A 17,880-nucleotide genomic window follows, 5' to 3' on the forward strand; every position below is an offset into this window, starting at 1 on the left:
GAGAAGGGAGATTGGCGTTGGTCACGGTTTGGAATGAAAGGGAGAAAACAGGACAGAGTAACTTAACACGTTTTTGTTTTTTAAGACGACGTAGTTAAGGCGGCAGGCTTGTTTTGCCAAGGCGGCCACCTTGACTGCAAAGTGCTGTGGGAAACCCTGCAGTTGGTGTGAACTTGTTGAAGTCTGAAGGTGATGATATATGGGACAACTTTTTGAGCAATGTTGGTGGTCAACCACATAACCAGTTCCATTTATTCTGATTGGATGATCATGATGATTTGCCTACTGTTCTCCAGAAAATAATAACACATAACGTTGCAGCAACATTGGCAGAAAGTTGTCATTTGGTCACCATAATATTACCTGGCCATGTCCTTGCAGCGTCTGTGAGAATGTTGTCATTTGGTAAGGCAAGTAACGTGGCAATGACATTGTAAACTGGTCAAAATCCGAGAGTAATGTTTACGTGATGTTGTGCCATGATACTCGCAAATGTTGTCATTTGGTGTCATGCGTAAAGTTGCCACAACGTTGCAACCTGGTCGCCTGATAGTTTGTACCGTAGATAACATTACCACAATGTCATGCTATGATCACTCGCACGTCTTCATTTGATGCCATGATTCAAATTGCCACAACGTTGTGATCCTGGTCGCCTGATAACAGGACCAGTTAATACTGTGGCATTGTTAACGTTGCCACCACGCCCTAACACAGAGATATGCAAACTTTTACAACATTGGTTTCATCTACCATGTGTGTATTTGTTAGTGTGTATGTCGTGCCAGGCTACCCGAGCAGTACTCAAATTCAGTCCCTCTAGGCCAATCACGAACCGGAGTTGAGAGAAGGGGCGGGGCACTCAGTCCACTTTCTTCTCCTAGTCACTGCTAAACGAAGGAAAAACACTTAGTGTCCACTCACAGTCATCTGCCAGCCCATTCACTGAGCGACAAATTATGATCACTTCCCTTAGCTGTGCGCTGACTGGAACATCTTGCACTCCACGCCCAACTTCAGTCTGGGCGTGTGCTGGTAGAGAGGAAACACTTCTTTACTGGAAGGCAGTGACATTATCTGTGTCTGCAATGAAGTTGTTTTCAGGAGATATTGACTATTGTTGCCTTTCTGTCTGTCTGTTTCAGATATAAGTGTGACTTCAACGAGTCCATAGAGACCGTCCACAAACTGCTTGTGCACAGGATGACACAGGGAGATTAAAAAATTCTTGCTGTCTAGTTTCTTCAAGGCTTCCCTCACCCCACATTGCATCAGCTATGCTACCAAAAGAACACAACAGGTAAAATAAAATAATGAAAAAAAACTGCCTTAAAAAACAGGAGAAATGTTTTCAGTGTTGCGCTGTAGTCATGAAGTTTGAATAGTCAGTTTGAGAAGAGTGGGAAGTTAACTTGGCTATAGGCTACCAGCGAGAGTTGCAGTTCGGAGGACTGATTTGTTACAGTCGTGAATTTTTAATAGTTTGTTGGATAAGTTAACAAAGTTACCAGTGAGAGTTGCAACACAGGGAATTAAGAGGGAAGAACTAGGAACCAGGGACATAATAATCCAACAAAAGGTAACAAAGAGATTTATTTTCAACCAAAAAATATCTGCTAAGACTAGCCAGCTACCTGCACACACCTTGGAAACTAGATGGTAATGTCCCCTAGTTGTGAAGAGCAGCAACCGAAGTCTGAAGTAGCCTATCATTACAGAGGCTAGTCACTACTGCCATTGACGCCAATATTTACATTTCTTCTTCTACAGTCTAAGCAATAGCCTTTTCACAACAGCGACACCTCAGGAGAATACTGCAACTAGTGTCACGACCACCACGCGCGAGTATAAATAGTTATGCCGTTCCTGTGACGTCACATTGTCGCATGACAGGTCGGGAACGGCGAGTATACTGAAGCCTTTACTCTCCATGTATTATAAATAGGACAGGCTCCTTACTACTCTAATCACCAGCACCGTTTGGGGCCGTTTTAATTAACTTTGACTTTTGCTGTGGTGACCTACATATTTCACTACATGTTATATTGTATTTCTTATATTGATAACACAGAATGTTAATAACCAAAGGCAAATACACTTGCAGTATATGCAAATGTGTTGAGAGAACTGACAGTTTACCATCCCAGTTTGCCAATACTGGTTAGTCAGATTGACAATAGTGTTTTTAATGGTACCACAATGATACCACAAACACTATAGTGCCTGAAAGGGACTTGTCTCTCTTTTGTTATGTTATTGTAGTTCCTAGTCCCTAGGCATATCATTAAGACCAGCTGGTTTTGTTGGAATTCCCTTACTGCTTTGAATTAAGTTTGTCCCCTTAAGAGGGGCCGTGAGACGCACTTACTGTTTGGAATGAAGGCATTGCCACCTTTCTGGTATGAGCACGTAATTATTAGCACAGTTTGGCTGACAAAGAGTTCAAACAAAAGGAGGTCAGGATATAATTGAAACCAAGGTGTCATATAGGCTCTATAATTGAAAAGAGTAACGTACACCTTGTGAAGTATGTTTGTTAAGACACCATCACCCCAATTAGCTCAGAAGAGGTATTTGGTGGTGGTGGTATGGTGAGGTATCAGGCAGGCCCAAGATTGCAATATAACCATTCCACACTACAACTTAACCAGCCTCTCCCCTTAATCCACACATGCATGCGTGCCCACACGTGGGCACGCGCGCGCACACACACACACACACACAGGAACAGTCTGTGAAAAGCACACAGAAAATGCTTTCCTGCAGTACACTGGCCCGATTCATTCACGTTTAATCCGTTAAGCAGTTTCTGCCTAATTTGGGCATGTCTCTTTCATCTGAATTGGAAGACCTGCATCAGAGAACTAAGTAAAAGATACAGTTTATCTGTATAGTTCTGCATCTGTACAATTAATTTAACAAATACATTACTTCAGCCCATAACCTTAACATTCAGACGATATATGTATTGACTGGTGTGGCTGATTAGATTAGATATGAAGTCTGTTCTTTTGCTTAAAGGTAGAACTGGTTGAAACCAGATTACATACAAGATTCACCTGGAATATGTAATGTATGCAAATGTAGTCTATTCATTCCAAGTAGTGGTGATTGATCTAAAACTTTAGAGGACACCTGTTGTATGCTAAAATTCAAAACATATAGAACTCAGGCACATACTCTAGTGACTAGTAAATGGTTTAACCACCTAGGATGTGGTCAGTGCTTGGTTATCCCCAGGCCGGGTGTTCATTTGAATGGACTCACTGGCCTTGGAATGCCTTCCATTGATGTCTGTAGAGGCTCCAGACGCTCCAGTTGTGCAGGAACGCTGTGTTTAACATAGAGCCCTGTTGCTCGAGGTCACAGAGTACTGTCGTTAGGAAAAAAATGCAGTCAGGGGGCATCACTTAAACTGTGCCCAACTTAACCCTTGTAAGGTGTTCATATTTTTGTTCCCGAGTCTGGTCTACCCACCACATTATTAGGCTTTACAGCCATAACAATTTATGTAAAATTACTTATCAGATGTTTACTTCGTTTTTGTGACAAACAATTATAAACAAGGCATTATTAATTATTATTAAGGTATAAACAAGATCATTTAACAATTTTGTAACTTTTAGTGGGAATAGCAGGTGCAGAAAAACAACATTCCCGCACACAGACACCTACACTCAGACACATGCACACACACACACACACACACACACACACAAGCAGGCCCGGTTAGGAGGAGGACACAGTTAAGGTATACATAGCACCTACAATTATTACACTCGGATCCAGTAGACCCGAACACCACATATGTAATAGTTATGTGTAGGGGGGTGTACCGTGTGCAGTCATTGAAAATAAGGTTTTTTTTTTATGTTCTTCACAGAAAATGAGCCAAGGCCACTGAGTCTGAGTTTGAAGAAATAATAAATAGGATATTTTTTCTTTAAGCAAACTTTGAAAAAGAGCCCCACAGACCCGAACACCTTACAAGGGTTAAAAGACTCAAAATGTCATTACAAGTGCTATGCAACATGAACATGGTCTTTATGAGACATCACTATGCATGTTTATGTCAGTTATTATGAAGAATCAGTATAAATCCAGTTTACAGGTACAGTAGTCACATATCTCTGTTTCCATCAGTCACTTCCTGTAAAGTCCGTACAAAAGTCAAACTCAGGCCTTTTCCCATTTCCACAGAGACTAAATGTTTATTTCCAAAAAAATGACGATTGAGCATTGCAATGGTTAATATTAATGACTATGTAACAACATGGGAATGGTCCATATGACAGCTGAATTGGTGCACATCACTAACACTACTGAAAGCTATATAGGACCAAAAACTACTTTAGGATTAATTAATAAATGCAGAAATAGATTATGAAATGTATACATAAATAAATGGATCTTTACAGTTTGGTCATGAAAACTGGTCATTATTATTAATTTATCTCTGTATTTCTTTATTTCTTTATTTATTTCGGCCTTTCTACTTTTTTTCATTCATTTATTTATGTATTTACACATTGTTTCATTTATTTACTTGTATTTTCTTAACTGTACGTAAATGAGATAGAAATTAGCTAATTGCATAAATGAACTACCAGATTGACTAACTGTATTCCTGTATCTGTACGTACAGCACTTTATTAGCACCCTATTCTTTGAATGTTCAGTAATCTCCTTTACACTTGATGAAGGTACACATCACTAAAATGTGTAAGAAACACAGCTGATGTTTAACCATCATAAAATAATGGAAAACAACACTGTCCAAAGCTCAGTCACGAAGCTAGCAGAAACATACAGAGGATTCTAAGAAATGACTCTTAGCTGGACTTAAGGCTGCCAAGCAGAGAGGTCATTTCCGAGGGAAACATACTGTCCTCTAGATGCATAATCAATTTGAACTCCTCAATACTTCAAGATTTCCCCTGGACAAGATGGCACATGGTACATGCAGATTTACAAGGCTATAATTGTATGACTTTAAGGTGCAGTCATCCATCTACCTTTGCCTTGAATTTCCCCTGGGGATCAATAAAGTATCTATCTATCTATCTATCTGTTTTCTATGAAAAAAAGTTGGTAGCAAATTGTATGTCATTACTTGCTTACGCATGCTGGAGGAGCAGTACAGACTTGAACATTGAATGTTATTGCAGTAACGCAGTGAACTGTTCTCTTTTGTGGGTGTATCATCCAGGATGGGTTTTTTTAATTATTATTTTGTTTTTATTCTGATCAAAATTTAACCATGTTCTCTGAAAAAATATCCAATTTGCTGACAGTGTTATGGTTCAATGCCTCTTGAGACTTGAATGATTAAATATTTACAAATACTGCAGCTTGCCGACAGGTTCAGGCACACTCTGGTGGTCAAGCGATTTCGCAACAAATGTAATAAGTTCAAAAGATCTAGAAGACTAGCCAGAAGTGATTAACTTGTAACAAATATGTTTCCTGGTTGACAGGAAGAAAGTGTTCCATTTTGGCTATTGGTTGTTTGTTTGGGTAACAGAACAATTGTTATGATTACAGTGATGGCAAGTTAGCCAAAATGTTCCAGTATAAAAAGAATGTGAACCATGAAGCCACCAAGAAAGAGAAAGAAGTTCAATATGTGGACCCACCAGATGGAGGATGGGGCTGGATGGTGGTTCTGCACTGTTTTTTGGTATTTTATTTTTACCCTAAGTTAAAATGCTTTTAAACATTTATTTCAAACTCACTGAATAGTAAAAGTTAATTTAAGTTCAAATTGAATACTGCTTGTTCCAGTCAACTATGCAGGTAGTTAATAATTCCGTTTCAGTACAAACCTTGTTTTCATTTGTTGGGACAGGTGAATGTTTTGGTCATGGGAACCCTGAAGAGCTTCGGCATCTTTTTTGTGGCATTCCAAGACGAGTTTGGAGGCTCGGCTGAAAGCATCAGTTGGATTGGCTCAATCATGTCGAGCCTCAGACTATCTGGAGGTCAGCCATTTTTCCTATTGTCATACCTCACACATCACATCTGGCCTCGGCTGATTTCTGAACCAATATCGCTGAACCTGCTTCTCTAGGTCCCATTGCCTCGGTGGCGTGTGCCAAGCTGGGAAACCGCATCACCTCCATCATGGGAGCACTGTTCGTTACTGTAGGCTTCCTCATCAGCATATTTGCTACAAATGCTGTCTTCTTATATATCAGCATGGGATTGATTGTGGGTAAGTGCCCAATCTGAAACTATATAGCATAAAACAGTGCAACTCAGCATGTCTGAATGTTGTGTCTATTAAAACAAACATTCATGTTCCATGTAGGTATAGGTTTTGCTTTCCTGTACCAAGCCAGCTCTGTTGTTACGGCAACATATTTCCGGAAGAGGCTGGCCACTGCATATTCCATTGGCCGCTCAGGAATGGGCTTGACTTTTGCTCTCGCTCCTTTCACACAGCTTCTTCTGGACCACTATGCTTGGCAAGGTAAATATTACATCACTCAAACATTCTGCTATAACACGGACATCCAAGACACTGTTTCTTAGAACTAACAGAGTTTAGATGTAGCAACTGGGAGTCTAAATGATTAGCATTCATCACAGAACAGAGAGCAACCATCTTAAACTTCATAATTAAGAAATGCTGATAATAACTTCCAATTTACAAAGTATCTATTTTCAATGAATGAATTCAAATTTATCATCCCAATTATCTGACATTAAATGACCTTGGTGAACAGTATGTGAACCCCTTTTTCAGCAACTGGTGTGAACCCAATGCCTTTAAACAAATATTTCTGTTCCTGTCCAAACCATGATCTTATCAATACCCTGTTGCAATATTTGAGATGACTTATTATGTTTGAAGGTCATTTTTAATGCCTCTCATCTAAGCCAAGTTTTTGACTCATCTGTCCACAAAACCATTAGTTCTCAGGGCCATTGAACCATTAGCCCAAAACTTTAAATCGGCATAGGTGAAACCAAACACCCCCCTCCCCCAAGGCTTGTGACTGATCCACAGGTACCAGGCACCAGCAGCAAAAAAAGGTGATCAGTTATTGGAAGGTTCACAATTTCACTTATATTTTTTGACCAGAGAATATTGTATCAGATTCTCTTCTGAAATGGTATAGCTTGATGATCTGTTTAGATTTGTTAAAATTTTCATTTAGAACGTTATAGGTGATGGGACATGGGACAACTTTTTTTGCAATGTTCCAGGGCAACCTCACAACCAGTTCCATGTGATTTGATTGGATGATTATGAAAATGTTCTTACTGATAATTGTAACTGTCCACCAGTATGATCTTCTTAGCATCCTTTATTCAGAAACATGTTTGACGGCACAGCTGATCTGGGGCAAATCTCTTCCTGCACAGGAGCTCTGCTGATCCTGGGGGGTCTCATGCTGAACCTGGTGGCTTCAGGAATGCTTCTGAGACCGATCAACGTCAGGCCCTCCTCCTCTCCATCTCCCGCAACCTCTTCGTCTCCCTCCTCGCCTTCAATCCAAAAAGGCCAGCATGGTGTTCTCAATAGACAAGAAAAGGAGCCACTTAAGAACGGCGTAAATGGGTCTACACCGGTGGCCAATGGAATTGCCAAAGCAGACTCTTCTCCATCCACAACATGGGCCGTGTCTAGCCCAGAGATAATAGGCAAGGGGCAGAATGATCTGACAAGTGTGGAAGTCACACAGCTAGTCCATAATGGAGTGAATGGGCTAGAGAGCAATTGCACCATGACAGGGGATCCTCCTCTGGAACGCAACGGAGCCTCTTCTCTAGCAAATACTTCATTGCATGAGAAGGCCTCTTGTGAAAACCAAAAAAACAAAGCTCTGGACTTCTCTCTCCTGAAGAACCCTTTCTTCTGCATTTACACCTGGTCTCTTGTCTTCAGCCAACTAGCTTACTTCATCCCCTACTTCCACCTGTCTGCACGAGCTCGGAATCTTGGTATCGATGCCATGGACGCCTCGTTCATCATCTCCTTGGCCGGTGAGTTTTTCCATTTCTGCTTTTCAGTTTTCTAGCACATGTTGCAGACATTAAAAAATAAAAATAAATATGATTTATTTAAGGCACATAGAGCTGCATTTTTCCTAGAGCATCACTTGAGCAACAAATCAACCATTTAAAATCCACTAACCAGATCTCATTTGGAGTATTGCGCTTACCTCAAGGATTATCAGATCATGAGGCAGCTGCGGTAGTGTTTAATTTGAGGATTACTAGCCTGTGAAGCATGTGGTGTTTTCAGGGTGTCAAATAAGCATTTTAAGCACGTAAATACAGGAAACAGTGCATGGTGCTTGTCCAAAAGTTGAATTTCAGAGAAAAAAATAGTTGTTGAGTCAGCAAAAATCTTACAGTCCTATAGTCTTAATCCAAACCAGCCATTTCGCTACTGATGACTCTGGATATTAATATTATAGTATCAATTATTAAGGGCAATTAAGGTTCATTATTTTCTATTGTAGCTGAAAATACCATAGCATGCATTTCACTGAGCTTTTGAGGGTGATGCAAAAAGTCCTCAGTCAACTTTTGTGCATTAATTATTTGTGAGCTGCTCAGAATCTGCAGTCTTATGTAATGAACGTTCTTACATAAAAGCTGAACTTTAGCCCACTGGCCGAGGCAGTTGAGTTCAGAAGTATCCCATTGATGAAACCACATTATATGAAAACAAGAGAAGAAGAAAAAAACTTCACAACATGCATGAGGTCCGTGCTGGCAGAGGAAATTAGACTGCTCCATGGATGGAGGAGTTATATGTGATTGAGGTTAAATCTATGAAGCATGGCACAGTGATGAGTGTTGCACTACTCTGACAAGCAGAATAAGGAGGCTGGACGTGTATCACTCCATACTTGTTGTCAGTCTGCTCCTAAATTCTGGGAAATGTGTTTATCCATCCCATAAGAGTACTTGGATAAAGAAGTGAAGCTTGAGTACTAACCTTGCGCTTTACATCGACAGTGAAACATAATGCACAGCGCAGTTATGCAGACATATTACTTTTACTCCTACCCCCACAGAGAGGGATTACTGTCCCATGTCATATTGATATGTCGACTAAGTCCAACCAACCCCAACTCATTTCTAGCCCCCTTTGCCAACCCCCCAATTCAAAAGACTCTTTTCAGTTGAAACAGAGAGACTGGCCCCCAGAGTCCCAGGCCTCTACAAATGTGTTCCCGTGACAGACCAGTGCTGGCGAGCCAGGGAGTCGCTAAGCAACGGCTTACAGAGTAGAGTCGCTGCTGTGGTGACAGGGGGGCTTCCCAATTTTGCCCCAAGTTTGAAGTGGCTGAGATTGTGCTGAGACTCACTGAGGCAGCAAAGCCACACAAAGGGGTGGCCAGGCAGGCCAAACACGCTTGTATTTTAATGAGTGGGCAGGAAAATTGGACGTGGACTTAATATTGTGAGAGCATTGTTTTGCACTGACGCAGTGGACATTGCATGTCCTTCCAACCTTTTTGAGTCTTTGGTCAGAGACGTCTGTCAAGATGCAATTAAAGGAAGCTTGAGGATACTGGTTATTCTCTGTGTGACTGACGGGAGAGGTCCATGCTACAGAACGTCAAAGAGCTTAGCTTTCAAAGCCCAACTAGCTTTCTGCAGAGAGACTGCCTTAGGCACAGTATGGAGCGCTCAATGGGACCAGCTGCAAACGTTGACTAACCTGCTGAGATTAAAACACACAAACAAGCTCCCAGTGTCTCTGTGCTCAAGAGGGAGCACACCAGGAGATACCCTCTGGTTGTCTGCAGAGGATACATAAACAATAGACAGCTGTTTCAATTCATTCTGCACCACCACTAAGCATCCTGTGGCACATACTTCTGAAGGGGTGTCACATCGGAGGATTCACTCGGTTCAATTTCTCTGCAGATTGCATTCAATTAGAAAATGAAAGGAGTGCACTGCAGTTTTGGGGCAACTAACGTTCTCCAAACATCTCTGCAACAGCTGTTGGTTGTTAGCACTAGCCCGCACAGAAAGGTGATTGGAAACACATGGCTCTCGTGTCACTGCAGTGGGCTATAGCCATGTGGCAAGTCCACTGCAGACTCAAGGAGTTGAGGTTGAAAAATGCCTCATCACCAGCATTCTCTATAATGCGGCTGCAGCGGAAATGGGACCCATTGATCGGTCCTTGTTTGGGAGCTGTTTTTTTTTTCATTGATCTGCTGGATAGTGCTGCCAGCAGCTTTTTCCTGAAGTGATCAATATCCAACTTCTTTCCAAACAGTTGGACTGCAGTGATATAGAATTACCATATCTCATGAGAGACTCCAGGCACTGAAAGACTTGCAAGGGCATGCTAAAAGAATTCCTTTTTTCTGTAGTAGCCATCTTTTTGTTTATGTCGTTTTGGGGTTAATGCCAGGGAGCAATTTTGATATTGTGACTGTTCAATATTTATAAACTGTCTTGGGAAAGAGAAACTGGGAGGATATCCAGTATACCTTAATATTGACTTGTGCAAGAAGAATGTGCTACCATCTCTAGTAGCCTATGTCTGGGTTTGTAATGGTGGGCTATTTATCTTCACAGCCTGTCTCCAACATTAAACTACACACTTTAGGCAAGGTGCAGAGCGCAGAGCATGTGAGGTTCCTCAGTGTCATGATATGGAGTTTGTAAGGTGCTGAACATCATCTAATGCATAGTTTAACCTGCCAATCAGGCCTTTTTGAATGCATCTAGAGAGTAACACCACTTGTTACTCTCAGAGTAGTCAGATTAATCAAGGGGACTAGTAGTGGATTAGTTTTTTAGTATTTCATATAGTGCTGAATAGAGAAAACATAATCAGACCTGACAAAAAATGACTATTACAGAGTTTGGTCTCTCTCTTCAGGCATCACAGAGACTATGGCCCAGCTGGGATCAGGCTGGTTGGCAGACCGTAACTTTCTCCATAAGTATCACTACCACAAGGCCTACCTGATCCTGTGTGGTGTGGTCAACCTGCTGTCGCCGTTGGCTACATCCTACATGCACCTTATGGTGTACGCGGTCTTCTTCGCCATCTTCTGCGGGGGCTACATGGCACTGTTGCTGCCTGTCCTGGTGAGTGCTGATTAATGAGAACTATGCAAAAGCTGATAATGCATAGGGCAACTTTTTGAGCAATGTTCCTCATTATAGTGGTTCTGGCATGTTCCCATTGATATTGGGCAACAGTTTATTTTCTCAAGAACTTTAATCATCTGTAGGCAAATTGTCATGATCATCCAATTCAGAATGAACGGAACTGGTTAAGTAAATGCCCAGCAATATTGCTCAAAATGTTGCCCCATGTATCATCAGCTAAAGAGAATAAGGAAACACTAGGAAACAAGCCCTGCTGGATGACATACAGACATACATCATATACAACAGAAATGAACTCATAAAGAACTTGAATTGTTTCACTTTACACTACAGTCATGGCATGACTTCTAAGTTGAACAGAAGGGTATTTGTTCTTATATCAAATAAAAAAAATCAGTTTTGATTTACTGTATTATCTACTATCCACTACAGAGCCGGCCTGAGGCATAAGCAAACTAAGCGGCTGCTTGAGGCCCCCAAGATGAGGTGGTCATAGTATTCGTACACAAAACTAAGACAAGATAATTCTGATTTCATGATCAATATTATACTACTGCTGTGTCTGCCAACGTTTGGATCATGTGCACAGACAGACAGTGAACTCTAGCGTTAACACAGCAACATTAAACCCACAGTCGACAGTTCGGATAAAAGTGAGTTTGCTCACTGTAGCTAGTTACTGTAACTAATTACTGGTACTAATTTTCAGTAACTCGCCCAACATTGGTTATTTTTCAATTTAAGGTCAGTAAACCACACATAGTGCTTTATTTTAAAATACGAAAGTAAAAAATAATACTAGATCACTTTTATGATTTTAGTACCCTCTAAGGTTAAAGTGACACTGGTTTGGTGTAAATAACAACTATATTAATACAATTTATAATGTTACTATAGTGTGACATTTGTATCAATAATAGTCAAGCATGATAGGTGACTCATAAAGGCTTGGGCCCGCACTGTTTATTTATTATGGCAAACTCTTTGGTGGATGGGCTGTTTCTCTGCCTTTGTTTTTAAAGTGGCCATATTATGCTCACTTTTCTGGTTCTGGTTCCATTTGGGTCACCTATGCTGCTACAAACACTTTAGTTGAGAGAGGTTGATGTCAGAAACTATGTGCTTCTTTGAGCTAGTCAGAAATCTCCCTTATAGAGTACAGAAGTGTGACGTTCCGTTTCCATGATGGCAGAATCACTGGATTTAAACAAACTTTCGAAGTGGCTTAAATAGCATTGAATGTAGACATGTGGCTTCATTTCTAGCTAATAAATTGTTTTAAATGTAGGCTATAGTCATTTAAATGTGTTTTACCTGCTAGGCAGCAGCTTAGCCACATAACACAGATTCCCTGGCAGGTGTAATTCCAGTGGATATTTCACATCTTCTCAAAGACTGGCGGCTGTTAAGAGTGACGTTTTTTGCCAAAAAAATAAAGCCAAAACACGTCCGTGAAATTAAGGATTATCCGCATGCTGTGAAGTTACATGCAGGTCTCTTTTACGGAGGAAACCCATGCTAAAATAAAACTCTGTAGTCACGAATTTGATCGACATGCAGGTGTCTGAATTGATTCAGCTATGGATATTTTAGGCAACAGGCCCCAGAAACAGCCTATTCTTAAAGGGACAAGAATGGAGCTGTGTAATCTGAGAGGAATTTTGGAATTCGCTTCAGCTTCAGTGACAAGTTTTGTGCAACCCATAGGTCTATTTTGACTTGTTGAAACAGAAGTACCTTTAAAATAACCGAAAGGTGTTCTACTGGGTTCAAGGCAAGTCACATACCATGTCTTAATTCTCAACGCCTCTCCAGAAATACTATGGAAAAACTGCTCATCTAACAAAGTGTTATTAATCGTATGTTAAGATCAAAACTGTAGTTAGTATTGTTTTAAGTATAAAAGATAAAGAATGTAATAGCAGCCTGTCTTATTAAAACAAATTTAGCTGCCAGTGCATTAAGCAAATGTCTCTTGATGTTTTGAATTAATACAGGCTGCTATTAAAGGGGAACTATGCAGTTTGTTTAGCTTAATTTACCTTAACTTAACAGCTTCGGAGTTATTAGAATAGTTATATGAGTTTTTCTGGGGTGAATGGTGGCAGTCTCACTTCACTAGCGTCTGTAAGCCGAAAAACCAGCCCAAACTTCTCAGAGACAGAAAGTCTCGCAGCCTCTTGATGTAACGGATTGCTTTACTGCACACACACATACACACCAGGAAGTGGCTAGAACAAGCTAGTGAAGTTAGGGAAGTTTCTCAGGCATTTGTCACGGCAGAGCCAGCGAAAAGAAGCAGAAAGCGAGTAAACTGTTGTCGGAGGAACAGGGAAAGAGGAAACGGCAGACTGACTAATTGAGGAGTATCGTAAAATATATAATCTGAAGCTGTAGGGGGAGAGAAGCCTGCGAGCAAAAAGAGAAAACAGCGAATAAATGACCAAAACGGCATATTTTCCCTTTAAATTAAGTGAAAATGATCTTACGAGAAAGTGCTAGGTACTTTTCTTTATACTAAAAACAATACCAAGTAGATTTTTGATCTTAAAGGGGTGGTTCAGGATTTTGGACATAGGACCTCATTTCCAAGTTAGCAAGTGTGATATTTATCAGTGGAGACCGTTTTCAACACAGTCCTTCTAGTTGCAGAGTTCGCAGTTGCTAGGCTAGCGCAAGTCATCAGTATGTGCTAGCCTGCCACTAAAAACATTCTTACCCATTCCAAAGCACACCTGAGGCAAATAAATTATAACGCCAGACATTTACATCGATCGTCTGCCGTTACAATTTATTTGCCTCGTGTGTACTGTGGAGTGGGTAAGACGGTTTTTAGTGGCAGGCTAACACATACTGATGACTTGTGCTAGCCTAGCACCTGCAAACTCTGCAACTAGAAGGACTGGATGAAACATGTTGAAAATGGTCTTCACTGATAAATATCACACTTGCTAGCATGGAAGTGAGGTCCTATGTCCAAAATCCTGAACCACCCCTTTAATATAAGATTGATAACACTTGGTTAGATAAGAAGTTTTTGCAGTGCTCCCTTCTTAACAAGCAAATAGTTGTCCCTCAATGCTCCATCTGTCCCAAAGTCAAAGAGTCAATCCGTTCAAATTCAAATCCAGTCCCACACAAAAACAAAATCTCCCCAGAAAAAAGGTAGCCTACAGCATGATGAGAGGCATAAGGAATGTGCAATCTCGCCAGTTGTCGCGTTTATAAAAAAGGTTCCTGTATTTGCAGTAGCCTAAATCCAATGCCTTCAGAGTATAGTCAAGTCAAGTTTATTTATATAGCACATTTCATACACAGAGGTCATTCAATGTGCTTTACTTAAACCAAACAATAATATACTCCTCCAGTGTTCAAATCCACAGCAAAAAAACACAGGGTAAATCCTGCTGAAAGATGAGGTAGTTACATTACATTACATTTTGGCTGACGCTTTTTTAGCCAAAGCGACTAACAACATGGTAAACAGTTTAAGTATTAGAAGTAAGTAAGTAAGTAAGTAAGAGGTAGTGTCAGAGGTGGGGTGCTCTTTTTGCATTCCAGTCAGGTGTGCCCACTGAAAAACAATCTTTGTTCCTGCTTCATTTAAGGCCAACGCACCTGACACACGTCAAGTGACGCCAAAGTTTACATCATTACTTTTAACGGAGCAAAGCCCAATGGTGGCGTCTAATGCGTGTCAACGCCAAAGCTTCGAAGCTTCTCTTGAGCGTCAAATCCAATGTCGTCGGCAGTGGGTATTGGCCTTTATTGTCCTTTGGGGCAGTCGTGGCCTACTGGTTAGGGCTTCAGGCTTGGAACCGGAGGGTTGCCGGTTCGATCTCTGACCAGTGGGAACGGCTGAAGTGCCCTTGAGCAAGGCACCTAACCCCTCACTGCTCCCCGAGTGCCGCTGTAGCAAGGCAGCTCACTGCTCTGGTTTAGTGTGTGCTTCACCTCACTCTGTGTGCTCTGTGTGTTCACTAATTCACGGATGGGATAAATGCAGACACCAATTTCCTTGAATACGCAAGTATACTTGGCCTAGAAAACCTGATTTACTTAAGAGACAACAGAACCAGTATTATGTCACAGAAATCTGTTGGGGTGTTCCAGTCAATCAATACTGATTTGCAATGATTAGTCTTGTGCTAATATCCAGAGTAAAAATTGAAGAACTGACATTTACTGTACATAAGTAAATATAAGCAGCAGTATACAGTTGACAGCTTTCTGAAGAATGTGTAATAGGCACCTAGTTTTGGTATACAGTAATCTTAAAATTCATAGAATTTTAATAAAGAATAGATGACAACTGCTGTCATAGAAAGAATAGATGACACCTGTCATTTGGTGGTCTGTGCTGGACCGCTCTGCAAAGTTTCAAGAGAAGCTTGAAGAGAAGAACACAACACCAAAAGACACCAGTTAGCATGCTATCAGCTTTGATCAGTGGCAGCTGTGCTGTTGTGTTTGCAAGATGTTGTATGTCGCGTAGGAAGTTCTCTCCCTACATGCTGTGTTGATAGGTAGATAGAGCTGTTTCTCTCAAAGGCCTATTGAAATTAAGTCATGCTTTGCACCTCCCATACCAGTGTGCTCAGCTGAGAGGGGCCCCTGAGGTCTGTAAATCAATCAACCAGGCCCAGCCTCGCTCAACCCTCAGATAGCAGTCCACATGCTCTGTACAGCTTCAGTTCTAACCTCTCCCTCCCCCCACAACAAAGTGGGGGGCATGCCAAAGAAAAACAAACTCCCACATCATTCACCTTCAATGGCAATAAAACCCTCCAAATGTCACTCAACCTCTTTTGAGAGGCTACAGTTTAACTCTGTGTCTGCTTTACCTTCACAGGTAGATCTGGTGGGATCTGAGAAAGTAAACAACTCAATGGGCTTCTCCATGTTTTTTGTGGGGCTTGGTTGCCTGACGGGCCCTCCGCTTGCAGGTATGTGTGCACAGGTATCAGCGCTCCCGTTGGCCAGAAGCCATGAATCATATTAGATGGTGATGAAATGACGTCAGGTGAGAGGTGATTGTGGAGTGCACATGCTTGCTGCGTGGGGTCGGGGGCTGAGAGGGTGTGCTGCACTGTTAGGCTGCCAGAACATGTAAACCATCAGTATCTTCAAATGTCAGTGTTCTCTCAAGCTCACCCTGTGTAGGTTGATCCTGCCTGAGTTTGGCCGGTAATAAACCGGGGGAGCATTAAAAACTCAGAAATGTACAACAAACTTTCTTCTGGTAGTTGTGACCTACTTGTTTTTCTGGAGTGTCCTTTTGAGTAAGGGGAAGGGTAACCCAGAACCTGAGAATGTCACGGTTCTTGGAAACACTATTCCACACTCTCTCACTCTCTTGTGAAGGGGGGCCTCTTTGGGTGGGGTTGTTGAACCTGGTGTCACAGTTCCCAGATGGGCTAACGCAAACCAGCTTGTCAGACTTGCTTGAGAGGTCAAGATGTGATTAGGGAGTCGGGAGGGAGAGGGGGGTCCAGAAATAGTGTGGTGTGTGCTGTTTGGCTGACTGGGGGCTTTGAGTTTACAGGGCTCCATGATGACCCCAGTGTCTTGAGTTATGACTGATACAACCACCCAGCTGGTTAAAAATGGCAAAAGCCCAAACTTATATAGGAGTGCTTTGTCTTCATGGAAAAGCTTTTTAAGCTTTCCAAAATTATTCCTAAAATGCCTATTTTCAGACCAGCTTGCTACATTTTCCACTGACCAATGTATCCATTTACAATTTTGTATTACAGATCAATTCAAAATAAGTTTCAAGAGAGATATATGGTCTTCTAACATCTGAAAGTTCATCACATGTTTTTTTATTTTTTTTTATGAACTTAACCCTCCAAAAATAGATATGCATGAATGCCTGACTGAGCTTCTCACCTTTCAGGTTTCCTGTATGACTACACCCAGACGTACGATTGCTCTTTCTACCTGGCGGGAGTGTGCTACCTGCTCTCCTCTGTCTCACTCTTCCTGGAGCCCCTGGCACGGAGATGGCAGTCGAGGAGTAAAGGCAAAGACCTGGGGAGGGAACCTGGAGGAAAAGTCAATGGCTGCTTCTGCCCAGAGCCTCTCAGGAATGGTGTTGTCTAGCAGATGGAAGCTGGCACAGGAACGACTCCACTTTTCTGTACGTTCCCTTTCCTTGAACTTCCACATGTGTATGGGCCCAAGGTGGAGAGAATATCACTGTCTTCAGTCAAGTTCCTTGGCAGAGGAAAAGAGCTGAATGCATTCTAACCAACACACATCCAGTGCTTGAAGATGAAACGGAGACTATACCTGTAGTTCACAGATGCAAAGGCTTAATCCTGTTTTGTAACTTTTTATATATGCCAAATAGACATTTATATTATGACATATTGTTATTTCCTCCCTTTGTTTCCACTGGCATCATCGGCTTTTGAAAACATGATGAATAGACTTGCATTGGTCACTTGTGATTGTATTCTCGATTTTGCATTGCATACTGTAGCTGTTAACAGAAAGGCATATCAGATGCATTGTGTAATACACTCAATAGATTATTGATCTTGATATCTGTTGTCCTGTGTAACTATAGTCACAAACACGCACTTTCTTGCCAAAAGTAGGTCAGATTCTATGCAACAGCCAATTATTTTCTGGTGTAGTAGGAAGATTGCTTTTGTTTGGACAGACTGTTGCATGAACTTTAAACTCAAACGAGTTTATCACTGCAAAGAAACATACTTTCTCCTATTGCACATCCCAGATGGTTTCATGAAGCATGAAGCTATTCAACTG

General features: G+C 41.4%; 1 protein-coding gene across 1 annotated transcript; it reads left to right on the plus strand.

Moving 5' to 3' along the window:
* Positions 1 to 1,277: 1,277 nt before the first annotated feature.
* slc16a4 (solute carrier family 16 member 4) lies at positions 1,278 to 17,607 on the plus strand. The gene is made up of 9 exons (XM_076276597.1): positions 1,278 to 1,300; positions 5,545 to 5,680; positions 5,849 to 5,981; positions 6,071 to 6,214; positions 6,311 to 6,472; positions 7,372 to 7,992; positions 10,868 to 11,079; positions 15,956 to 16,049; positions 17,003 to 17,607. The coding sequence occupies exons 1-9, from the start codon at positions 1,278 to 1,280 to the stop codon at positions 17,206 to 17,208; spliced, it is 1,731 nt and encodes a 576-aa protein (XP_076132712.1). The 3' UTR covers positions 17,209 to 17,607.
* Positions 17,608 to 17,880: the final 273 nt, after the last annotated feature.

The sequence above is a fragment of the Alosa pseudoharengus genome, unplaced genomic scaffold (assembly GCF_046254945.1).
Source record: "Alosa pseudoharengus isolate Yale_2024_CS ecotype anadromous, Long Island Sound unplaced genomic scaffold, YU_APseudo_1.1 YU_APseudo_1.1_scf_9, whole genome shotgun sequence".
Classification (NCBI taxonomy): Eukaryota; Metazoa; Chordata; class Actinopteri; order Clupeiformes; family Clupeidae; genus Alosa; species Alosa pseudoharengus.